Source organism: Eulemur rufifrons, chromosome 4, assembly GCF_041146395.1.
Source record: "Eulemur rufifrons isolate Redbay chromosome 4, OSU_ERuf_1, whole genome shotgun sequence".
Lineage (NCBI taxonomy): Eukaryota > Metazoa > Chordata > Mammalia > Primates > Lemuridae > Eulemur > Eulemur rufifrons.
Window position 1 is genome coordinate 60,801,348 of NC_090986.1, and position 26,922 is coordinate 60,828,269.

Here is a 26,922-nt window from a genome sequence, read left to right on the forward strand (position 1 = left end):
AGAGTGTACTAAAACATAAGTGATGGAAGTGAATTTAATACTTTTCAAAAAGAATGTGGAAAAGTAAGGATATAAACATAGTTTATTGATGTAAGAAATTTTAACTGTTTGGATAGTGCTTTCAGAACTCCTTCCATTCCATCTCTAGACAAAAATTTTTAAAAAAGCAAAAAAAAATTAAATTTAATTAAAAAAAAAAAGAACTCCTTCCAAATTTATTTCTGGTACGTTTGTTTGCCAGAGTACAGTTCCATCTGAACCCTACACAGCTGACTCTGAGAAGGTCACACTGTTCTCGTGGCTGGAGTACAGGGACATCACATTGATGAGACGAGTGGGTTTTGTGGCACAGTATTGTGAAAAATAAAAGTATTTTGAAGAGCAAACCCACACCACCCTAAGTTCCTTTTGCTCTCAGTAGGTTAACATGGCTATGGTATAAGGAGAACAAGTAAAAACTAGGGAAGTAGTACTGTTTGTGCTATGTCAGCAGTAGATAGAGGTTTTGGTGTTTAATTTAGGTTGGGACAACAGAGCAGACTTTGTCTAAAAACTTCACATATTCACACAGAATCTGGCCACAAAAACGAAGTTGAGACCTGAACAAGAACACAGTGTCTTGTGTTTCCTAGTTGTGTCTGTCAGCAATGCTATTTCTGAGGCAAAAGGCCTTGGATCATCATGCTCTTGTTCCTTTTTAGGGTGTATGGAATCCAAGAAAAATGTGCTTCTGGGTTATGGAATGATAAGGTTGAGTTTTAAACTTGATGGGAAAATAAATGGAGCAATCTAATGTATCCTGTTATAAATAGTAGTAGGTGGATTAGTTTGTGGATACCATCAACAATCTGTGCCTCAAACCAGATGTTTAATTCTGGCTGGAATGCCAAGCTGTGTTCTAAAGAAACGACTGGCACTGGCATTTTAGAACTTTTAAACCAAGGAAGTTCCCCAAATTGTCTCTTATTAAGAGCTACATGACCTTGAGCAAGGTACTCGACTCCTCAGCAATTCAGTTTCCTTCTCTGCAAAACCTCTCCTACCCATTCGCTTTTACATGATTTCAGGACCAAACGTGATCATTCCACATGGAAAATTATAAAGTGCTTTACATAGTTATTATTTAACAAGTTAACAATGGCATGTTTGATAATCTGCACCCGAGAGATAATGTATGTGTTCTCAACAGGAAGGTCTAGAGGCAAAAAGAAATTTTACATTTATTGTCTCATTATTTGTCCTTATATAACCTGTGAGGAATGTTAGTTTCTCACTTTTAAAGATGATGCAAGCAGCTCAGAATTATTGCATAACAGTTGATATGTACACACATATTCACGTACATATTTACTGGGCTACTACTATGTGTCAGACATTGCTAAGCATTTTTACCTATGTTGTGCTAGTTCCAAAAGCAGGCTTTGAATCTAATCCACTAAACTCTCTACTGCTCTCTCCACTTGCTAACTCTGTTTTATCATATCAGACATTTTAAAAGAGATAATATCCAGCAAAAAAATGAGGATTACAAGATATAGTAACATTATATGCAAGACTCCCATAGGAATGTGGATGAAAGATATGTGCATAGCAAAACGACAAAGTATTTCTTACACATTCATAACAATGCATTCTTGTAAATCTCTTTCAGTTGATCTTTTAGAATTTTCATGTTTGGGAAATCATATACATAAGAAGCTAATGTTAATAGCAAGCAAACAATGGGTTTGTGTTTGTTTCCTAGGGCTACCATGGCAAAGTACCACAAACTGGGCAGCTAAAAACTACAGAAATTTATTCTCACACAGTTCTGCAGGCTAGAAACTCAAAATCAAGGTGTTGGCAGAGTTGGTTCCTTCTAGGAGTTGTGAGGGAGAATTTGTTTCATGCTTGTCTCCTTGCTTCTGGTGTTTGCCAGAAATTCTGTAGAATTCCTTGACTTGCAGGTGTATCACTGCTGTTTCTGCCTCTGCCGTCACATGACCTTCTTCCCTGTCTGTCCGTGTGTCTCCAAATCTCTCTGTCTCCTTATGAGGACACAGGTCATTAGATTTAAGTTCCACCCTAATCCAGTGGGACCTCCTCTTAACTTGATAACAACTGCAAAGGCCCCAAGTCCAAATAATGTCCCATTCACAGGTACCAGGGTTGTTTACATTTCTTTTTGGGAGACACAATTCAACACACAGAGGTTTTTGAAACTATTTTTGCCAAAACATTTGAGTGTAAGTTGTAGACACATTGCCCCATTACTCCTAACTACTTCAGTCTGCATTTCCTAAAATTCAGGACACTCTCCTACATAACCACGGTATATCCATAAAAATCAAGAAATTAACTTCGATACCTATTACCATCTAATCCACAGACTCTATTCAAATTTTGCCAGTTGTCCCAATAAATCCTTCGTAACAAAACAAACAAAAGCAAATTTCTTCCCTTTTGCCCCTTTTCTTCATGATCTGGGATCTACTCTAGGACCATTTAGTTGTCCTGTCTCTTTGATCTCTTCCAAGCTGGAACTGTTCCCCAGTTTTTCCTTGTTTCTAATGATTTTGACACTTTTGTTTGAAGACTACATGCCAGCAACTTTGCAGTGTCCTTTAATTTGGGTTTATCTGATGTTTCCTCAAGATTCAAATGGAACTATGTGCTTTGACAGGAGTGCGACAGAAGAGATGCTGTGTTTTTCTCAGTGCATCATATTGGGAAACATATGATGCTGGTTTGTCCCATTATTTGTAGTGCTAACTGTTATCTTGGTTACGATGGTACATGCTGGGTTTTTCCACTGTGTGGTTATTGAATAAATAATGAGCAGTTGATATGCAATTTGTGGGGAGATACTTTGAGGCTGTATAAATATCCTGTTCCTCATCAAATTTTACCCACTGGTTTTAGCATCCATTGATGTTTTCTGCCCGAATCATTTATGATTGTGAAATAGTAATTTCTAACTCTACCCTTCTATATTTATTAGCTGGAATTCAGCTCTAAGGAAGAGCTTTCCCTTTTCCCTTTTGTATTCATTTATATAAATAAGGACTCATGGATATTTATTTTATTCAATGACTTATAATTCATTATTATCCTTACTTATTTTTATTGTCACATTTGGCCAGTGAGAGCCCCTGCTGCTGGTCTCTGTATGTTTTTGACATGACCTTATCATTCTGTGAGCCCTTCCTTACTTCCTGGTACAACAAGATGTTCCAGACTTATCTTGTACTTTCCCTGCATCAGCCATGGAATTATCCATTTCAATAAGGAGCCATGTTTTCTTTTAGTAGGGAATGGTATTTAGAAGCCAAGATTTGGGTGCAAAGTGTACCCCTTTTTACTTGGTTGTTATTGCTTCTAGGTCCTTTCAGAAGGCAGATATAGGAAGTATGTCTATGTATACACACATACATTTATGCATACATATGCCTCCATTTCTATATCTATCCATATGAATATCTATTGACCTATTGACATATTATAGATAGTATGGTGGACAGAATTCTAAAGGTGGCTTCCATAAGATTCTTGTCTCCTCGTTATGCAAGCAAACATTAATATAGGTATTATGGTGAAGGGATTTTGCAGATTAATTAAAATCCTAAATAATTTGACCTTAAGATTATTCAGGTAACCCTGGCCTGTTCAGGTAAGTCCTTTAAAAGAAGAGAGGTTTCTCCAGTTGAGAGCAGAAGGAAAGTTAGAGAGATTTGAAGCACAAGAAGGTTTGAGGTGCAGTTGCTGGTTTGAAGATGGAGAGAGGGCACTGTGACTAGGAACACAGGTGGTCTCAAGGAACAGAAGATGGCCCCAGCTGATAGCCAGAAATAAAACAGGACCTAAGCCCTACAAATACAAGAAACTAAATTCTGCCAACAGGCTGGATGGGCTTAGAAGCAGATTCTTTCCCAGAGTCTCCAGATAGCGGCCCAGCCTGACCAACACCTTGAGTTTGGCCTTGTGATACTCTGTACCTAGAACCCATCTGAGCCCTCCTGGATTTCTAACCTACAAAACTATGCACTGATAAGTATGTGTTGTTTTAAGCCACTAAGTTCATAGTAATTTGTTACAGCAGAAATAGAAAACTAATACAGATAGGCATTGATAGAAATATGAAACTATGAGTTCACACTAATTCGAATCCAATAACACAGTATTTTTCTAGTCTTCCCTTTTTCATAGTGTATCTCCAAAAGCTAGTAACATGATTCCAATTATCTTCAAGATATTTACTTATTTGTTCAATCCACTCATATATAACCAACCTCCTCACCATATGGATCATCTCCTTGGTCTTGGCCCCACAGCACACAGTGGTTGCACTGGTTAAGTACCCCCACCCTGACCCCACCACATACCTGTACAATAAATCTCACTGATTGAGATAACCCCCAAATCCAGACCATATCATCCATAGGGCCCAGGCCAGCCAAATTGCCCTGGCCTATAAACCCCCTGAATGATTTATATTAATGTACACTTTATTTTTTTAACATCATTTCAGAGACTAATTCTTTGAGAGATAAATGAGAGGTATGTACCACTTCCTACTCTGACAACATTATTACTGCCATTAATATGAAATGGCATTTTACTGAGTACCATTATACTCAGCAGTATGCTAGATATTCTGAAGCAATTCTAGAGGAGGAGACGCCTGCTTTCAGGCCACCATTTTTTGATACAGTAAGTATGGAAGAATGACAACTGTAAATGAACAGCTGAACTTTTACTTTGCCTGACACTCTTCTTCAACATCTGATAGATTCTCTCATCTAGTTTTGAGAATTTTTTTTTTTTTTCACAAAGAGCTTGTGACATTTTGATATAAGAAATATATATTTGGTCCTTTGTCTTCATTTGTTTTCTGCTGCTATAACAGAATGCCACAGACTGGGTAACTTATAAAGAAAAGAAGTTTATTTGGCATATGGTTCTGGAGGTTGGGAAGTCCAAGACCCTGCATGGTGTCGCTATCTGGGGAGGGCCTTCTTGCCACATCATAACATGGTGGGAAGGCACCACAGGGTAAGGAAGCACTCACACAGGACAGAGAGAGAACGGGGATTGAACTTTCCTTTTGTCAGGAGCCTACTCCCAAGATAATGGCATTAATCCATGCATGAGGGCAGAGCCCTCATCACCTCGTCACCTCTTAAAGGCTCCACCTCCTAATACCATTACATTATCAATTAAATTTCAACATGAGTTTGGGGAGGCATTCAAATTATAGCAGTCTTCATCCCCAGTTCCTGGCACAGAGCTCCTAAAACGCTCAGAGTTCCTTAGTAATAGGGGTGAGAGGAGCATCTTTCGTTATTTATAATAAGCTCCTTTCAATCATACCTGGGCTTACGCTAATGAGGTGATTCTTGAAGGATTGCCAGAGAAGCCAGCCAAATGATTAGAAGGCTGAAATTTCAGCCCCACCCTTAACCTTTAGGGAGCGGAGAGGGGCTGGAGATTGAGTTCAATCACTAATGGCCAATAACTTATTTATTTATTTATTTTTTGAGATAAAGTCTTGCTCTGTTGCCCCAGCTAGAGTGCCCTGGCATCAGCTTAGCTCATAGCAACCTCAAACTCCCGGCCTCAAGCAATCCTCCTCCTCAGCCTCCTGAGTAGCTGGGACTACAGCCATGTGCCACCACGCCCAGCTAATTTTTTCTATTTTCAGTTGCCCGGCTAATTTATTTCTATTTTTAGTAGAAGCAGGGTCTCACTCTTGCTCAGGCTGGTCTTAAACTCCTTACCTCAAGCGATCCTCCCACCTGGGCCTCCAAGAGTGCTGGGATTACAGGTGTGAGCTACCACACCCAGCCTCCAATGGCCAATAATTTAATCGATCATGACTATATAATGAACCTCCTAATAAATTTTTTAAAATAAACCTTAAGTTTATTACAAGTGTGAACTAAAATAAAATCCTAAGCCCCCCACCAAATGAACAACTCCCTCTTGGCCCAGGGGATCCCAGAAAAACCTTAAAACTGAGTTGTTCACTATAAGAAGGGAGGTCTGACACACCTTATTATGCCCCCTCCCTTTTGGAGCTACTGTTTGTAACAGTAAGATGCTAAATCATGAATAGGACCTAAGGCCATACAAAACAAAGGTTAAAATTACCCGTAGGCCATCAATTTACTTAACAGATCTCTTGAGTCTGGTAGTATAGGTCTGGTGACTTGTCTCTGATTAACAGATGTCCTTATCTTAAAACATTTCAAGCCTTTAGACAAAACTTCATTTCTTTAAACAATTACAAATCAAAGAATCTTTTAACCCACCCATAACCTGTAAGCCCCATCATTCAAGGGGCCAAACCAATGTACACCTTCCATGTATTGATTTATGATTTTACATGTAATTCCTGTCTCCATGAATGTATAAAAGCAAACTATAACTCAGCCACCTTGGGCACATTTTCTCAAGACCTCTTGAGGCCATGTGCTCCAGGCCTTGCTCCCACACATTTGGCTTAGAACGAACCTCTTTCAATTATATTACAGAGTTTGGGATTTTTCCATTAACACAAGAAAAATCTTAAACAATGAGATTTGGAAAGTTTCTGGGCTGGTGAACACGTTGAGATGATGAAGATGCTGTGTCTGGAGAGGGCGTGAAAGCTCTGTGTGTCCCATCCCCATCCCCAGTCCTGTGCATGCCCCCCATTTGCCTGTTCTTGAGTTGCATCCTTTATAGTAAACTGGTAATGGTAACTACAATGTTTCACTGTGTTCTGTGAGCTATAATAGCAAATTATCTTACTTGAGGAGGGGATCATGGGAACTCGAAATTTATAGCCAGGCGGTCAGAAGTAGAGGTGGAAACCTGGGACTCGCAATTGGCATCTGAAGTGAGGGCAGTCTTGTGGGACTAAGTCCCCAACCTGTGGGGTCTGCACTAACCCCAGGGAGTTAGTGTCAGAATTGACACCCAGTTGGTGTCCAGAGACTTGGAGAGTTGATTGGTATGAGAAAAATCCCCACACATGTGGTGCAAGAAGTGTTATGCGTGTAGAGAGAAACAGTTTTTCCCTTTACAGCCTATGTGTTTATTAGGAATATACCTTCTACACATTTCTTCTCTTTTTAGAATAGAGAGAGAAAAGGGAAAGGCTGAATTTTGCAAAAATGTAAAACATAACAAATTTTAATTATGATAGGTAATACACAGAACTTGTTTTGCTATCTAGTAGAAAAAGACCTCCTCTTTCAACTATAAATTTGGCCGAGAGACAAGGACAAAATAATTACATATTCACCTCCATCTTTCAATAAAGGCAGAAAGAGCTTTCCATTTCAAATTTGTTTTGTTTTGTACCACATGTGGGTTAATTAGATAAAACCATGTCATGTGCCAGATTCAATCAGCCTGAAAATAATCAGAAAACTGGGTTTGGCATTGTTTATGCTGTTTTGGCTCAGAGAGACAAAAGCACAAAATGTAAATTGGCTCCAGAAAGCAACATATGTGTACGGGTGCCAGCTTTCCTTTCATGGGATTATCTCTAGCTGGCACCTGAGCAGCAGAGGCTGCTCTGGGTGACCATTAGACAAATCTACATGATGTAGATACCCATTTTTCTCGATTAGACAGCAGACTCCTCCATGAAAGGCACTTATTTTACTGCTTTGACGTAGGCCCAAACTAGCCTGCCAACTCTTGGCTGTCAGTCAACTGAAAATACATGTTGAAGATAAAAAATGAACCCATATTTTTGTTTGGATTATCCCCTCATGACTTCTTTTAAGTTCATTTCTTGTTTTTTAACTGCTTGTAAGATTAGAAATAAAGCCCTCAAGCCACACTGCTCAGCTGTATTTCCTTGTTATAGATAGTTCAGTGAAATACTATTAAGGGGTAGAAGGCAGAGCATTTCAGTGTCTTCCTACTTTAAGGTGGTATCTATAGTGTCCAAGGGATAAATATTTTAGCAAATATTCAAACAGAGTGAGAAAGAGTCATTTTAAGAACCTAATTATCTAATTGATAAAATCCAAATGAGCTAGTTTTCCCTTCTCTTTTTTGCTATGTAAACTGATGTCAATACATAGGGAAATTGCATTATGCATTATTCTCCTTACACTGCTTTAAAAAAGAATATTTTCTAGAATATTCTAGAATGTGGGATGGGCAGTGATCACTATCTCCCTAGTATGGATGAAACTCCTCTTGCTCAGGTCCTCAGTGACCATCTAGTTATCAAATTCAATGGAAGCGTTTTATCCTTACTCATCTGTGAGTACCTGGCATTCCTCACTATTGAATCCTTTTTACTTCCTTGATTTCCATGACCTTACACTCTCCTGGCTTCTGCTCTCTGGTTTCTTATTTGTGTTTTGTCTCCCCCTCCCCTCTTTCCCCACTGTTCATTAACCTACTCTCAAGGTAATGACATTAATGTACTCATGAGGAGGAGCTCTTATGACCTAAACATCTCTTGTTAGGCCCCATCTCCCAGCACTGCTGCATTGAAGATTAAGTTTCAACACGAGTTTTAGAGAGGACATTCAAACAAACGATAGCAACCACCTACTGCTATGTGTGGACACTGGATCCTGACATGAACAAGCCAGCTATTAAAAAGTTGTCTTTAACAATCAAGGAAATTTGGATATTAACTGGATATTAGATGACATAAAAGGTTATCAATAATTTTTGTTAGATGTCACAGTGGTGTAGCTATGTCAAAAAATGTTCATATTGAGCAGGAATGCATACTGAAACATTCAGAATGCAATGTCTTGATTTGTTTTAAGTTACGTCAGAAAAAGGAAAATAGATGAAGAATTGTGGCAGAATCTTAACAATTATTGAATCTGGATTTTTGGGATGTGAGGGTTCATTATACTATTTTTACTACTTTTTAAATGTTGAAAATTTTAAATACAGAATTTTAAAAATTAAAATAAACTTGTACTCTTATAACAAAAAAGTTCAGAAATGGAGTAGACTTCAAATTATGTCATCGAGTTTCATCCAGTCATCCAGTTTCTTTCTAATTTCCTTGTGGCTTTCAATGGTACAATGGTATTTGCTTCATTCTAAGGCTATCTTTTTTTTTTTTTCTTTTTTCCTTTTATTTATTTATTTATTTATATTTTTTGAGACAAGGTCTCGCTCAGGCTAAAGTGCAGTGGCATTATCATAGCTCATTACAACCCTAAATTCCTGGACTTAAGCGACCCTCTTGCTTCGACCTCCCGAGAAACTGGGACTACAGGTGCACACTACCACACCTGGCTAATTTTTACATTTTTTAATAGAGATGGGGTCTTGCTCTGTTGTCCAGGTTGATCTCAAACTCCTGGCCTCAAGTGATCCTCCTGTCTAGGCCTCCCAAAATGCTGGGATTACAGGCACGAGCCACTGCATCTGGTCCTAAGGCCATCTTCTCTAATGATGTTGGGAGCATATATCCTAGTTTGCTAGATAGTCCCAGTTACATCTATTATCCTAATATAATTATTTATGGCACTCTCTCTCTCTCTCTCAAATGTTACCTTGTTTTGGATGATAAATTACATGGTCACCCTAGTTTATGGTTGTCAAATGACTGCCAGCCACAATTAGGGCTTCATGTTTCTCTGTTCACGTCTAGCTAAAGAAAGAAGCTGCTGCTTTCCCAAAAGTACCCAGCAAGCCTTTCCTATAACTCCAGTATCTCAGAAGGGCAAAATGCCCATCCATGAAACAAGCATCCATCATGGCTGGAGTGATGGGATGTGAAGGGGTGAAGGGAAAGCTTCCCCTTCACCCTCTGAAGTTTCAGTGAAAAATCAGCTCACAAAAGGCACAGATTAATTGGAGAAAAGGCATACAAATTTATTTCGCATGTAGGCAGGGAGAACCACAGAGTGATTACTCAACCCCCAACAGGTTCAGGAGCTTAAATACCATCCTGGAAAATAGGTTATGGGAGAGGGGAGAAGAGGAATTCTGTTGAGGGGATTACTAGGGAGAATGAATGGATCAGGGAAGAGAGATTAACTTATAAATTGTCTTGTAAAAGAGTCTGTTCAGGTGTGGTGACATTCTTGGTCTTGCCAAGAGGGAAAGAAAAACCAATTGCTTCTTTTGGTGGGTCTGGATCTTAGGCAGACAAAGGAACTTCCACTTCTTGCTGTGCTCTGGGAGAGAAGGTGGGGGAGGGTCAGAAAGACCTTGAGGCGTCATCATGCCAAAGTACCATACTTTGGGGTACCAGCTTCTGAGCCCCAACAGATGCATTGGTTGGCTTAGGTCAATCAGAGCCCACCCTGAGAGTAGGGGACTGAGTTGATGGTTGGTTCCATGTTGGCAAGGGCCAGGAGGGATTAAATGTGAGGAAGAAACCAATAACGGTCATTCTGCTCCTCCTTGCCACATCCCCTAGCACTGCCCCAGTTTAGGCCTCAGCATCTCTTACTCAGACTATTGCAATAACCTTCTTGCTAATCTCCCTCCTTTCATTTTGTCCCATCTCTATACTGTCACCAATGAGCTCTTCCCAGCATGTAGGTCTATCTGATCATGCTGATCATGTCAATTATGCAACATTTTTTGATGTCCTGCTTTCACCTATAAATCTTAAATGCTTTTGCTTATTATATAAAGCTGTTCAATATGGCCCTTGTCTGGTTATCTGTCCACCCTCATCCATCTTCATTCTCTTCTTTATACTTTAAGCTTTAGCAAAACTGAATAAATTGTAGTACTCTTCACAGACTATGCTTTCTCATACCTTGTTTCCACAAGCCTGCCTCATTCTTTTCAATCCAGGGCATTTGTATTCATCCTTCCATTGTCATCTTGAGTGCTAGCTTCCCTGACTCCTTCTTTGAACAGGCCCCTTCTCCTTTGTGCCCACTGCACTTTGTCATAGGGTAAAACCTCTTTTCTAACTAGCCCAGGATAGTGGTTAGTGAGTTAACTGAAAAATCAATTAAATCTGGGATTTTAACAACACATACTTTAAATATTATTTAACATCATATATAAAAGTGCAGCAGCTTACACCTGTAGTCCTAGCTACTCAGGGGGCTGAAGTGGGAGGATTGCTTGAGGCCAGGAGTTCAAGACCAGCCTGGGCAACATATTGAGACGCTGTCTCCACAAAAAATGTTTTTAAAAATTAGCTGGACGTGGTGGTACATACCGGAGGAGGGAGGATCATTGAGCCCAGAAATTTGAGGCTGCAGTGAGCTATGATTGTGCCATTGCACTCCAGCCTGGACAACAGAGTAAGACCCTGTCTCTAAAAAATAAAAATAAAAAATGAAAATGTTATATATAAATCATTTTCTCAACCTTTTTAAAATTATTTCTCCCAAGGAGCTTCTTTAGACTTTTTTCCTAATAACACTCCCCCTAACCCCAAGAAATTGTAATACCACAACAGACACACTGTGCATCTATTCATGTACTCCATGTATGTCTGTCTGCCGGGCCAGGGCCTTCTATTTGGATGTGAGTTCTCTCATTCAGCTCTGCCTCAAATTCCTTCCACACTGATAACCCATCATCTATGATTCCTAATTTGAGTTTGTTTAAAATGAAGGGGGAATAACACATTTTAAAAGCAAACTGAATGTAGAATCACATTCAGTGTTTCTAATTCTTTTCCCATGCCCACCATTCAAACAGCTTAAAAACAAACAAATACTTCATTTTATCAAGTGTTTCCAAGCCATTTCATTTCATAAAAACAACTCTTTCTTCCCCATACTTATACTTTATCATTATGCAATGTTAATCAAATTTTATAGTTTCAAAGCAAGAAAACTTCTTGGGGATCAACACAACTGTTGCGGGTGGGGGAAGGGCAGAGGCAGTGAGAACAAAATATACAAGGAAATAAATAGGTGAATGAAAATATTAACTAACACTTTTGTAGAACTTACTGGGTATCAAGCAGTTCTAAAAGCTTTACAAAAGTGAACTATTAATATGCATAAGGGAGGTGCTATTATTATCATCCACTTTGCTGATGAGGAAATGGAGACACAGAAAGGCCAGTTTTCTTTGTCAAAGTTCTTTCAGACAACTAATTTCAACCAGGCAGGGTGGCATGGGCCTGTAGTCCTAGCTACTGGGGAGGCTGAGGCAGGAAAATCGCTTGAGTCCAGGAATTTGAGGCTGTGAGCTATGCATGTCCTACTGCACTCCAGCACAGAGCAAGAACCAGTCCCTAAAAACACAATACAAAACAAAAAACAAGCAAATTTCCAAAAACATATTTTACTGAGATGTTTCTAAGATGTATTACTAATGTAATCTGCCTTTCTTTTACAAAGAAACAAACCAAAAATGCAAAGTCTATTGAACATAATGTAATCTGTCTTTGAAGTGGCATAACTGGTAAAAATAGGCCAGTGAAAATTTAATGTGGCCTCCCGATTGGTTTTCACAAAAAGCATTCTTTTTCACTCTCATGGAAGCCAGAAAAGTGAGTTTAGCTAAATTAGGAAGAGATCCTTGTGGAAAGGGAATAGGATTTCATTGGTCTTGTTTCCATCCTTTGCTGGTGAGGGTGAGTTTACCCAGGAACGAAAGGCTAAGAATTGGGTCATCTTTGTGGATGAGATTTTTCATTAAAACTGGGTACTTCTGTCGAAGTAGATGCCTGAGGGAGCGGGTAGGCAAATCTACAAGCAGCCAGCCACCTGCTTTCAATAGGCTGGGGTCTGAGCTGAGATGTAACCCTGCTGAGCCCACCTCCCCTCCACCTTGCTATTCCCTCCCCTGCCCCGTTCTTCTTTTTCCCCTTTTCCTGGCTTCTGCTCTGAAAGCTTCCTTCCAGTTCTTGAGCAGGGATAGCAGATGCCCTAAGACCCAGCTAACCTGGGTCTTGCTCTAATTGCTCAATTGCTCCAGGCTAGTAGCCTATTATTGCTAGGGTCCAGCTGCTAGCAGACACTAAACTTCAAGGAATCAGAGACCTTGTTTGTTGACACTATAACAATGCACAATGCCTGGCATAGTGCCTTATACCTAACATGCTCAATAAATATTTATTGAATAAATAAATAAACGAATGGATGAATGAATGACCTGGGGTAGGCCCCGATCCAATGCATTTGCTTAGTTCACCAGTGTTCTTCATGGTGGTGGATCAATTCAATGAAAATTAATTTCTGTAATAATATGTCTCTGAAGAGTCTTGGAGTGTTTTTTACTCAGTCCTACATGGCACTTTTTTCATTTCTTTGCATTTGTTTCTGTTTGAAATTTCTGAACCTCCTCCTCTCCCATCTAAAAAAATCTTACCCATTCTTTATTGGCCATCTCAATGCTAAGTCTCCACCAAACCTCCTCTGATGACCCCTGTTAAAAGTGGCCATTTCCTCCTGTAAACTGCAGCAGCACTGTGGTTGTAACTCTCTTCATAAGTGCGCTTCACAAATTGCTTCCATAACCACCTTCTTCTTTTTTTTTTTCATTTTATCCTTACAACTTTCCTGAGTCAGAATGATGGACAAATGTTACTCCCTTTCTAGGGAGATAGACAGGCGATTTGGAGAGGTTAATGGGCATGTTTAGGGACAGGAGCCCAGAAAATGATGGAGGGACACTAAACTCAGACCTCTTCCCTCCTCTCAGTCCAGTTCTCTTTATACCTCCACACAGTGCATGTGATCACGTTCTGCTATGTATGACCACTGTGTCAGTGTTATTTTCCCTACTAGATTGTAAATTCCTCCAAGACATAACGTCTTAGGCATGCTAATAATATTGGCTAAGTGAATAAATTAATAGATCCTCAAAAATTTAAATTCAGGAATAGAAAAAAAGTAAAGATTTATCTTCTTGTAAGCCAATTTTGTAATGGGTGTAAAGGGCAAAGGAGCCTCCAAATTGCCACAAGAGTTGGCAAACACTATACGGGCTTCCATTGTTGGTGAATTTTTGCTCCAAAAAGCTTGTCTTAAAAATGAATAATAAAGTGAGTTTTTCTATACCCAACTCAGCATAAAATCATTTGTGGGAAGTGAGATTTATTTCCTTGCTTACATGTTTCTTCTCTGTAATTTCACCTTAAATAGGCCATTCATTTGGGGGTTGGAGCAAGCAAACTGCCTCTTCAATTGCTCTCCCGGGTGGGAGAACTGTGGCATTAAACAGAAATAAGATCTGTGGTTGGGGGTGGGAGGAAAGGCCGAGAATGGGTCAGGAAACCTCAAGCACGTCCCCACTGTCAAGCACTACAGCTGTACTCTGGGTCTCTCCTGGCCGGACATCCCAAGACACCAACGCCCCGACCCTCAGGGCGATCTGGGGAGGGGGCCCCAGCCCGCAATGCCTCAGGAGGCCCAGCGTTGGGTTTGGGTCTGCCAATTTGAAAGAAACAAAAAAATCCTACACGTTCCAAGGCCCTAGGCTCAAACTCTGACTCTAGATGGGACGTGCGACCAGAGCCCAAGGGAGAATGAGGTTTCGAGGCCCCGCCTTCACCGGCGCAGCGGCTGCGGTGTCCACAAAATCCGCGAGATGAACCCGGCCTAACTAGTTTGTCCCTGCGGCCGCCTCGTAGGCTGGGTCGCTGCGCCTGGCGTCTCTCCGGGCCTCATTGCCATGGCTGCCCCTGGTGGCGTCGCCTCCGCTGGCGAGGGGCTGCGCTACGCCGAGTACACGCCACCCTCGGCTAAACGGCCGGACGCCGATATCGGCCAGCAGGGACTGGTGAGTCCTGCCGGCGGCCCCGGCTCCTCTCCGGCTCTTCCACCTCTTCACCCTTGAACCTTTGTACTCCCCGCATTCTTTGTCCATTTCGGTCCTACTGCTGGTGGCTTCCGCCGAGAGGCTGCTGTGTGCCTGGCTCTGACCACTAGGTGTGGAAGACGGCAGTTCTGAGCGTCTGCCTCCTCAAGGAGCTTCCAGTCTTGTAGGGGACACAAAGCAGAAAATAGGCAATTGCAGATACAGTATGATAAGTGCTATATGTTGGATTCTGGACTGGACATAGGAGACCCTTGTCCAGTCTTACGGGGAATGTGGTGGGATCAGGGACGCCTCTTGGAGAAAGCGGTAGCTATAAAGTAAGGTCTGAATGAGTAAGAGCTGTTAACTCAGCGAAGAGAAGAGGAAAAAGTGTTTCAGGCACCAGTAGCAGTATCCAAAGTCTCCGGCAGAGAAACAGGGCCCAGTCGGAAACTGCAAGTAGGTTTTTTTTTTTTTTTAGCTGAAATGTAGAGCGGGGAAAAGGAAGTGTCTAATAGAAACATAATGCGAGCTAAATAAATACTTGTAAGTTTTTTTGCAGAGTTCAGTGAGGACTGAACTCTGATCTTTCTTTGCCCAAAAAATTCCTTTCTAGAAGGGCCTGGTGAGTCATGCCTACAAATGATAAAATATCAGTAAATAGGTTTTTATGACGTGGTTTACTTCCCAACCTGATTAGGGTACAGCATCACGTAAAAGATAGAAGAGACTTATCTTAACTGAAGCATTCCTTTCTGCTGATTCCTAGTCTTTTGGACAAAGCCTAACTCTTTCAGCCAATTGTCAACTAAAGAATCCCTAAATCCACCTATGACTTGTAAGCTCCACTTTGAGATGTCCTGCCTTAATCCCTAAACCCACCTATGACCTTTGTAAGCCCCAGCTTTGAGATGTCCCACCTTTTTGGGCCAAACTAATGTATGTCTTCCATGTGTTGATTTTTGACTTTACCTGTAATTCCTGTCTCCCTGAAATGTATAAAACCAAACTGTAACCCAGCCACAGTGAGTGCACTTGCTCAAGGCTTTTTGGCTGTGGCCTGGGGCCATGGTCCTCAGATTTGGCTCAGAACAAACCTGCTTAAATTATTTTAGAGTTTGTCTTCTTTTCTGTTAACACAAGTAAAAAGAAACAAGTGGGTTTAATTTTAACAATATTTTATTTAACCCGATGGATGCACTCATAATTGCACAATAACATTTCAACATATAAAAAATTATTAATGAGATTTTTACTTTTTTTTGAACTAAGTCAAGAGAGAGCAGAAAAGGAGGAGCTGTGAAAGCTGGGGCCATTCCTAGGCCCCACAGGGGGGGTCAAAACCATTTATTCATTCAACAAATTGTTATTGTGTACCCACGATGGGCCAGGACTCTTCTAGGCATTAGAAGTATATAAATAAACAACTCAAAACCTCTATCCTCATGGAATTTATATTCTAGAGGAAGAAGACACAATAAACAAGTAAGGCTAAAAGTATATGACATGTCAGGTAATGATAAGTGCTTTAGATAAAATGTCAGGGTGGCAGTCTGCTCTCGGTTCTTGGTGTGCTCTTGGCCAAAGAACGAGCAGACACACCAAAATGTGAAGTCCAGCCTCTTGGCAGACTTTTATTCTAGTTCTTTGGCTCCTTGCTTGGAAAAAAATCACAAGCAGGGGTGGCGCGATGGAGTGACGACAAGAAGGAAGGAGTTTCACACGAGTAGCTTTTTATTTATTATAAAACAAAACAGGTCTGTCTCCGCAAGTGGAGAGAGACAGACTGACTCACTGACTTGCTGACTAGCTGACTTGTATAGTCAAGGAAAACCTCACTGATAAGGAACCACTTGAGCCAAGGCCTCAAGAGACACATGTGAACTAGCATGCAAAAAACTAAATAGTAATCGTTGCAAAAGATGCTATGCTGTTGATTGTCCATCCAACATCCAGTTATTCCTTCCTTCTCTCTGATAGAACCTTTCTTCCCTTGCCATAATGCAGCCATGTGATCAGGAAAAAGCTGGAACCCATCTCTAACCGTAGGGGTGGATCCCAATTAGTCTAAGCCAATAGTGGCCACCCAACCTCGCTTACCAGTGACTGACTGGTTCAGGAAGCCAGGTTTAGGCCAGTCAACACAGGGAATTTGTGGTAATTTGAAGATAGAACTAATATTGGTGATTTTTACATCTGTAGCTATTTTTACTTGGAAGAGGAGAGAGTGTATTGAATCCAAGATATCAGTTAGGAGGCATCTTTAGTAGTCCAGGCACATGAAGGCTAAAGTGTAGGCTGGTGAGTCTCAACCTACCTATCCCCTATAATCTGAAATCCTGAAGTGTGATTCATAGGCAATAAAATCTACCCATAAAGTTAATTTTTAATAATATAATACTCTATTGAAACATAAAGGTAAAATAGGTATTATAGTAGAAAATAACTTGTCTACTATTTAAATATGTAAATGCTCAGGTATGACTATATTAGAAGACATAGTGAAGTGATCATTAGTTGCTGACATATTGTAGCAATTCAGAGAATCACTGTGTTTGTGACAGCTACAGATGCATACTAATTATCAGGTGTTTTATATCAACGTTTCAAATATCATAAGGGCCAGGCCATTGTCCTTTACAAACTTATTTTTCCCAAATGGTGAACAAATTCTGGTAAGGTTTTAAACAAAACAAACCGGACTTTTTCCTTCAATTTACATGGTAGTTGCACTTGTGGAAAATTCAGTCTATACTAAGAGTGCAAAAATAATATATTTTATATATAATAAAGTTCTGGACTTAAGGTGATCATAAACCGCCCCTTCACCTAATGTCGAGTGGAATCTATTATAGTCTTGAAGGATACAGACAATTCTTTGTTGTGAAGGGTTGTCCATACATTTTAGGAATTTTCTCTCAGTGAATCAAGTCAGTAAGAATTTCCAGTTGTCTACCAATGAGTACCACAAACAAAAATACGAAATTCAGCTTATTTAAAATGTGGCTCATTATAGTCTCTCCCTGAACATGCTGATTCTTCTCTTCTTTCTCCTTTCTTGAATAATGTCATCGTCAACTCCACTTTCTCCTTTACCTCCAGCATTCAGTCCGTTGATCACTTAGCCTGGTCTCTGTCATTTCTTTCTTGCTATCCCTTCCTACTGCTATTCTCTTAGTCTTTGTCATCTCTCCTCTGGCCTATAGTGATAGCCTTAAAATAAACAGGTTTCGTTGCTTCAGGTACTTTACCCTTTCTAAACTTCACACTGCCATCAGTTATTTTTCTACAATACAGACTTCATAATGGTACCATCCCTTTTCATGAGTTTACCATGGTCTGAATTTTTCTCAGGGTGGTATACAGAATTCTTCATGTACTGACCCCCAAATGGCTTACCTAGTCACATTCCTATTTCCTAGAAACATTTTTCTACACTATACTATACCCTGTGCTGTAGTTACATCGGGTTCCTCTCATTTCCCTTATGAAATTTCACAGTTCTGTGACTTTCCTCTAGCTCTCTCTTCTGTCTGGAATTCTTTTCCTGGCAAAGTTCTATTCATTTTTTTAAGACTCAGCTTGCTAATGTGAAGCCTTCCCTGACCCCAGCAACTCTTTTATAGTAGAAGAAAGTTATTTCATCCTGTGTATTCCTTAGAAAGTCATAGAAATTTTTATTATAGCATTAAATGTATCATAATTATTTATATCTAATTTGTATAAGCATGTAGGTTGTGAAGTCCTCAGGGCAAAAACTTTTATATGCTGCTGTGATTGGCATTGTAATCGGCACATGGTAGCCACTTAATTGTCTATTAAATAGCCATTAACTTCTGTTACTATTGAGTGACTTAGTAAATAAACATGGATGTTTGATTCTAATATCATAATGACACATGTGTTTTTTCCCCCCGTAAGATCCTCTCATGTGTTAGCCTCTAAAGGAGAACTAGAATCTGTGTCTGTCTCACTCACTGCTCTTTCCCCAGAACTTAGCATAAGGCCTGGTATATGCTAAATAAATGTTTGTATATTTAAGTGGTAAATGTTAAATAAATGTTGAATGAGTGAATAGTCTACATTTATTCTCTCCATCATAACTATCACCCCCCTTTTGAGCAGGAAGAATAATTTTTTTCCTTCTTATAATAATTTCCCTCTGGTACAACTGTTGTCTATCTTGAACTGAAATGTTCAGTCTCAAGATAGAAGTTTTAGCATTTTATAACACTTTCAGGCAATTTATATTTATCTACAAAGTTATTTACTGCATATGTTGTTTTGGGAGAATAAAATACATTAGGGAATTTGTAAATAATTTTGATGCCTTTTTTTTTAATTTTTTTTTTTCCCTCAGCAATAGCAGCTGTGATGGAGTGGGCTGTTTTCCCAGTTTTCAGACATTTTTTGATTCGTGGTAGTGGAACATTTAAAGTAATTTTTCTCTGTGTGTGTGTGTGTGTGTTTCCTGGTGGATATTTGAAACTATGTGGTGGTAACAGACACCTAACTTGGCCCATTTGTTGATTTGTTGGCATTATTTAAATAATGTTTCTTCTTAAATATGTCTTTTAAACTAAAATTAGATATTCTTTATTATAGATGGGGAACAAGTTTTAAGGATCCTTATTCTCTCAGCTCCCATCTCAGTATCAGACAAATGGTTGCTGCTCCATAAATCTTTGTTGAATGATTAAATTAACAAGTGAATGAAGCAACAGGCTTGGAGAAAAACAGAAGATTAGAGAAGTGTTTTATAGAGTGATGAACTGATAGCCTTAAGGAATAAAAACGAGTAAAATGAATGAGACTATGCCTCTTCTTTGGCTTTTTTAATGATCAAGAGTGGCCTAAAATATAAGCATCTAATAAATGTTGCATGTAATTAGAGTTTGCAATGATACTCTTATGTGCTTTTCCAAGTCTTAAGACTTCTGATATGTTTTTCCAAGTTTTGGTCATTTTATTGATTATTAATACCTCCACTAACACAGGCAGTCTCCAACTTAGAAGTAGGTTCTGTTTTTAAAGTCTGTAAATTTAATTCAATTTAATAGATTTTTTTTGGAACAACAAAGATGTGGAAGCTATAAATGAGGTGTGTATGGGGAAGATGTGAGTAAACCAGGATTGCCACCCTCAGGGACAGAGGACACCAAACTTAATTTGCAAAGGGTTAGATAATAAACAATTTAGGCTCTACAGGCCATGTAGCCTCTGTCACAACTACTCTGCTGCTGTAGGGTGAACGCAGTCATAGATAATGCATAATGTGGGTATGTTTCAATAAAACTTTATTTAGAAAAACATTTGCTCTAGGAGGCAAATTTGGATCAAATTCAAATGCTCAATAAAAGACAGACTATATTAAGTGCTGTCTTTTTTTGTTCATTTATTTATTTATCCATTCAATGCATATTTATGGAGTACCGCTTTATAAGGTAAGTTACTGGGGCTAAGTGCAATAGTGGATACAAAGATGAATCAAACATGGATTGCACACTCAAGGACTTGACCAGAAACTAAACTCAGTCTCCTAGACTAGAAACTCCTTGGTAGCAGGGATTGTGATTCCCAACTAATTTTGTTTTTTTTTTCATAGAGATGAGATCTCACTGTGTTACCAAGGCTGGTCTTTAACTCCTGGCCTCAAGCAATCCTCCCACCTCAGCCTCCCAGCTCTGTGCTAATGCTTTCAGTTCATGAACTCATATAATCCATACAATAACCTTGTGAGGTATAGATACTATTATAACCGCCCCCCAACACACACACACACAGACACACACACTTATAGATGAGTAAATTGAGGTTTAAAGTGATGAAATAATTTGTCCAAGTTTACACAGTTGGGAAGTGGATGAGCCCCAAAGATATTCTGCTTTCCTGGCTCTGCTCTCACTCAGAATATTCTTTCTCTTTATCCCTTTTTCCCCTTCAACTTTTCTAACTGTCATTCAGGGTCTAAGTAGGAAAACAGACATAACTCAAGTGATATAAAGCAAAGGAAATATAATTTAGGGAATTAGTTTCATAGCTAATGGAGTTGTTGAGAAACAAAGTGGGGTGGTGAGGCAATCCAGAGGTTGGGAACAATAAGAAAGCAGCAGCACTCCTAGGGCTGGCTGGCCAAAGGTGTTTCAAAACCAGTCCACATTAACTGGAACCATGGGTATTTGTCTAGGGAGCTTGAGCCACAGAGGAGACACTGCCGCTGCCAGAGCCACTGCTCAATGTAGAGAGGAAGGGGACAAGTACCTAGTCTCTCCTTCTTTTCCACTCTCCAGTCTCCTACCATTGCATCCCGTTGGTCAGGCTCAACTGGGAGCCACCTGACACAGCAGCCTGTAGGACTTAGCTCTCCTTCCACAGAGCAGAGTAGGGAAAGGCCAAAGAATGGATCAGGGAGTGCAGACAGGCCTGGGACCCCCACACTAACTTTATCTATTTTCAGTTGTAAAGTGATTTGAATTTCACTGATACTGAGAAATTTGAAAGCATAGTCTGAAAGCAGTGTTAAAAAACACTGTATCAAATGTTGGGTACTCTCTTAGCCCACGGAAGTCTGTTTAACCAACAGTGTAAGGGAAATAGAGTATTATTTGGCAGAACTCCATTTTCCCTGTCCTATGCTCGCAGATGAAATAAGCACTGTTAGCTGTCCTGAGAATCTAATCATCATGTATAACATTTTTTTCCTTTTAAATAGTTTTTATTTTCTAAATAGTCTTAGATTTATAGAAAAAGTGAGAAGATAGCATACAAAGTACCCATATACCCTGCACTCAGTTTCCCCTATTATTAACATCTTGTGTTAGTATGCTACATTAGTTACAATTAACAAACCAATAGTGATACATTATTCTTGACCGAAGTCCTTATTTTATTGAGATTCCCTTGCTTTTTACCTGATGTCCTGTTGCTGTTCCAGGATTCCAACCAGGAAACATTACATTTAGTTTACATGACTCTTTTGGCTCCTCTTAGCTGTGTCAGTTTCTCAGACTTGCCTTGTTTTTGATGACCTTGACAGATTTGTGGGAAACTGGTCAGGTATTTTGTGGAATACCCCTCTAATGGAATTTCCCAGATGTTTTTCTCATGATTAGACTGGAGTTGTGGGTTTTGGGGAGGAAGACCAAAAAGATGAAGTGGCATTTTTGTTACGTCATATGAGGGATACACACTACAAACATGATTTATCACAATTGTTATTGACCTTGATCTGATAAGTAGTATTTGTCAGGTTTCTTCACTGTAAACCTACTCTTTCTTGCACCTTTCCATATCGTGCTTTTGAAAGGAAGTCACTTTGTGCAGCCCACATTTAAGGAGGAGGAGAGAATTAATGTTCCTTTTCCTTCAAGGTAATCTATAAAATTATTTGGACTTCTTTGGCATGAGAGATATGTCTTTTCTCCACCATTTACTTATTTACCCAGTCATTTATTTATATCAGTTCATATTCATGGTTTTTTTTTAAATCATAAAAACATTCGGCTTTTATTCTGAATGAGATGGGATGACATTGGAGGGTTTTGCACAGAGCTGTGTCATGATGTGACTTCCTTTTTAAAAGCATCATTCTGGTGGTTGTGTTCAGAGGAGAGTGACCATATTTGTGGATATTAATTTTATACTTTGGATTATAATCTGACACTATTTATTCTGTTGCTCAAATGGTTTTGGCTTTGGCCATTGGGATCTCTTTCAGTTGGCTCCTGTGTCCCTTTGACATATCCCCATCCTTGTGGGGCTTTTTTGAGCATTTAACTTTCTAGCACTACAAGGTACTCCAGGTTCATTTTGTACGTATGCTGCCCGGGTCCTAGAATCAGCCATTTCTCCAGCAGGCCCTGTGGGTATAACACCTTACCTCACAGGGAGCTTCATTCTAGGCCACAACTCCAGATCCTAATAATCCCATTTTTATCTTTTTACCCAAATCTTCCCCAATTTCTTTATCTTCTCATATAGCTGATGATGTATAAGAGTAAAAGTTTTCTTTGTCTTGGAGTATGTGGCTGCTGCTTTCAGTCCACTGGGAAAAGTGGAATTTTTCCTTCAGCGTCAACAAAGCTCTTTTTTTCTGTGTTCAGTTTTGGCTTTATTTATTTTTTTTTTTAGTATCTGGTGTTAGGGATTACTAATGGAAGGAGGGTGCCAGGGAATTGAGGTGGGGGAGAGGGAGAGAGGCGAAGACTCATCAATTTGCATTTATCATTATATGTCAGATTTGTTATAGAATCTCAGTATATGTATCAGTAAACAATGAAGAACCTTTTGCTAGGTATAAGGTAAAATATTGTTGCATGTTTCTCTAAGTGAATGAATATGCTTTTCCAGAGAATAATTTTCACTTCCTTTTGGAATACTTAGAATTTAACAGCTACCACCACAACTGAAAAAATAGTTTTGTATAGCAGGTATTAGAACTTAAGGGAAGAGAACTAAGCCAAAGGTGAAAACCAATAACAGAATGGTACTCTACACATCACTTTTTCCCCCTAAATACTGCCTAGCTATAATGATGTTAAAGTTTAATTCACTAAAGACTTTATTACTATATAGTACTTAAAAGGTTTCTATATCTATTACATGGTTTTTGAATAATTTCTGTATTGATTTGTAAAGAATTTTTTTCAAAATACCAACTGAATTTTACATCTTAAAAATTGTATTCTAAAATTTCTCTTATCTGAAAACTGTTTTTTCAGATTCTTTTTCCTGCCCTGTCAATTTTCTGAACTTTTTTAATATGACAAAATTGTACATATTTATCATGTACATGTTTTGAAATACATATACATTCTGGGATGGCTAAATCAAGCTAGTTAACACGCACTACTGCACATACCTATTTTTGTGATAAGAACAGTACTCTAAAAATTATATATATTAAAATCTACATTCTTAGCAGCTTTCAAGAATACTATCCATTGTTATTAACCATAGTCATCATGTTGTATTTAAAGAATTTTAAATAGAAGCTTAAAAAGTGCCGTGAATTGATAGTTTATTTGCGTGTTTTCTTTAACTGATTTGGGATAATTGATTTCAGGCTTTTCCTCCATTCTAGAAAACTTGCAACCTTCTGCTAGTTAGAAACAGTTGGAATATCATACAGTTTAGAATTGTTGACTCATATTTATTTCTCATTTTTAAGTTTCAACAGATCTATTACTAACAATAAGGTTATTGTCTATATTTTAGAAGTATGATAAGAATTTTTGACAGTGTGAGATTTTGTAGAGGATTATTTTAGGTCCTTCTAGTATAAATTCACTTTTAGCCAGTGCAAGGTTTTTTTTGTTTTTTTTTTTTAATTTGTTTGCCCTAAAACAGTGCTTTCCAACCTTTTCAAATATAAGGTCTTTTATAAGGTGAAAAATTTCACGTGTTTCCTGCCTCAGCAGTAGTAGTATTTTCTATTTTTATTCATTGAATATATAAAAGTAAGATATGCATGAATGTATTGAGTTCATTTTGTGCAAGTGAATAGTTCATTTCGTGCAATAGAATAGTTAATAGAAGTTTGTGCAAGTAATTAAGTGAACTAACATGTAGTGAGTGTCTGCTATCTACCAGGCACTGTGATTATATTTTCCCCTTTCTCATGATAATCTGATGAAGTTAGATGCTACTTTCACCATCTGACACATAAGAAAACTGAAGCTCAAAGAGGTAAATTGTCTCAAGGTCAGTTGAGACTTGATAAGGACTAAGATATGAAACCAATTTTGACACCAAAAGTCTTTGGCTTTTTTATTATACCACATTGCCACTTTATTGTTTAGATATCAGAAATTGATGAAATCCTACTCTAAGAAAGGATTTACAGTCTTGGTTTTTGTGGTAATTTTCAGGGACTTAAGATGCTTCAAGATATGTTTAAAAATTCTTAAATTTCAAAGGAGAGTTAATTTTATTTCACCTTAATTTGAAAAGGAAGAAGAGAATAATGTATAATGAAAAGTTAAGCTATAAGCAATACCAGTCTAAGAAATTACTGCCTTAAAGTAAAATAGGCTACTGTAAGGTAGTAAAAGTAGCTTTCTGCAAAGGGGATGATTTCGTAAGCTAGAAGTAAGCAAAGCTACAAAATGTTGCAGGTAAGGTGTATATCAGAAGTAAGCCAAAGAGACTTTGAGGGGTTTTTGACAGAGACTTCAAAGTCAGTATAATAAAAGCTTGCAGGAATACTTGACAGGAAAGAGGCTAGCTAGAATCGCAGTGGGATCTTATGATCAGGGTGCAAATTTAAGTGCAAAGATAAAAAAAAAAAGAAGATGCCAGAGATCAGTATTACTTGTTCTTATTGAAGAATGCCAGAAGAATTTGTTTTTAAAGTTTAGTTTAAAGTAATGGGTCAGAGGGCTTTCTGACTTAAGAAGTTAAAAGTTGTTAAACCCATCTGACTAGATGGGATCTTCCTAAGATTTTTCTTTTTTAATAAGCTTTATTTTTTCTGCCTGATTTTGAAAGAAACAATTATATGATACCATCATACAGTAATTGTAATAGCTACCATTTATTGAATGTTTATCCCATGTCAAATGCTAGGTGATATATATGGATATCCTAATTTATAAAAATTCATACCAACCCAAGGATTTAAGAATAATTATTATCCTCATTTTACAGATGAGGGAACACATAAAGGTCAGGTAACTTGGCCAAAGTCATAGAGCTGACAAGTACATAACCAAAGCTCAAATCAAATTTCTTTGATTCCAAAGTCTGTGATCCATAGACTTTGTTTTAATGAAAACAAGTAGGTATTAGGAATAAATACTGTTAACGTTTTGGTTTACATCATTCTAGGTTTTTTTCTGTGTATATATGCTGTACATTCTTTTTTATAACCTGCTTTTATTTGCTACTTAACAAATGGTAATGGTCTCTAAACATTCCTTAAAAATATAATATTTAATTATAGATACATATTCTGGATATGCCTTAATTTAATTATTGGACATCCAAATTATTTCCAGTTTTTTATATTATAAATAACACAATGATGAACATTCTGATAGGCATTTTTAGCACCTTTCTGATTATTTTCTTAGGATAAATCTTTTGACTTGTAGTTACTGAGCCTAAAGACATGAATATATGTAAGGTTGTTGATTCCTATGATGAAATTACCCTAAAGACATATTGTCCTAGTTCAAATTTCCAGTGTCAGCTAGGAGATTATTCATTGAACCACTCTATTGATAATTTGTAAAACTGAGTTTCTGGCCAAAATGTATGCCTTTCATTATTAACCGGCTCTGTATTGGAGGTATGACAGATTGCCACTTGGCCCTGCAGAAGAAAAGTGGAGGGAGGGAATAGTAATTCCATTTTCATACTTATCAAACTGTTCGATTTTCATTTTAAATATAGGAATATTGCAAATATAAGTTAGGGGAGGGAGATGGAAGATAAAATTTTGTGAAATAAATAGAGAATTAATTATAAGGAGCTAGGACACCAAGAACCACTGCTAGGATCTAGTTTAATGTTAGATAATTAAATGATACTATGTTTTGTAGGTATTTTAAAAAACTACTTAGTAACAAGTTGTGCAAGACTTTATAAGATTTTTGTGAGTGGGCATTAAAGTCAGATAGGATGTTTTATTGAGTACTGGAAAAATACTGAGTAATTTTGATAATCCATTAAAGCCATGGGAGTGACTTAAGATTGTTGCTAGAAGGCATAGGCTCTGGTCTGGGTTCCTACTGCAGTGCAAACACTGACAACTGTTGCTGCAACTTGTAAGACTTTTCAGGCCCTCAATGTCTTTCTCTATAAAATGTGGGTTTTGGCTACATGTTCTCTTATTTCTTATAGCTCTATGATTCTGTGACATTGACTTAATTTATTATTGCAATCAGAAATGTCTGCAAAATATTGGACATCCTGTGGAAGCTATTGAAAATGAAACAAAAACATCTTTTTTTTTCTGTTTCTTTTGAGACAGTGTCTTGCTCTGTTGCCTGGGGCTAGAGTGCAGTGGTATCATCATAGTTCACTGCAACCTCAAGCTCTTAGGCACAGGGGATCCTCCTCCCTCAGCCTCCTAAGTAAGGTAACTGGGGCAACAGGCATGTGCCCCACACCCAGCTAATTTTTCTTTTTCTTTCTTTTCTTTTCTTTCTTTTTTTTTTTTTTTTTTGTTTTTTTTTTTAATAGAGATGGGTTTTCACTTTGTTGCTCAGGCTAGTCTTGAACACCAGGCCTCCC

At 38.5% G+C, this 26,922-nt stretch overlaps 1 protein-coding gene across 1 annotated transcript in view; it reads left to right on the forward strand.

The window, feature by feature from the left end:
* Positions 1-14,513: 14,513 nt before the first annotated feature.
* Positions 14,514-26,922, forward strand: part of DNAJC15 (DnaJ heat shock protein family (Hsp40) member C15) — a 66,188-nt gene continuing 53,779 nt past the window's right edge. The window contains exon 1 of the mRNA XM_069467217.1: positions 14,514-14,667. Coding sequence (XP_069323318.1) covers positions 14,560-14,667 — 108 coding nt within the window. The 5' untranslated portion in view covers positions 14,514-14,559. The remainder of the gene's footprint in view (positions 14,668-26,922) is intronic.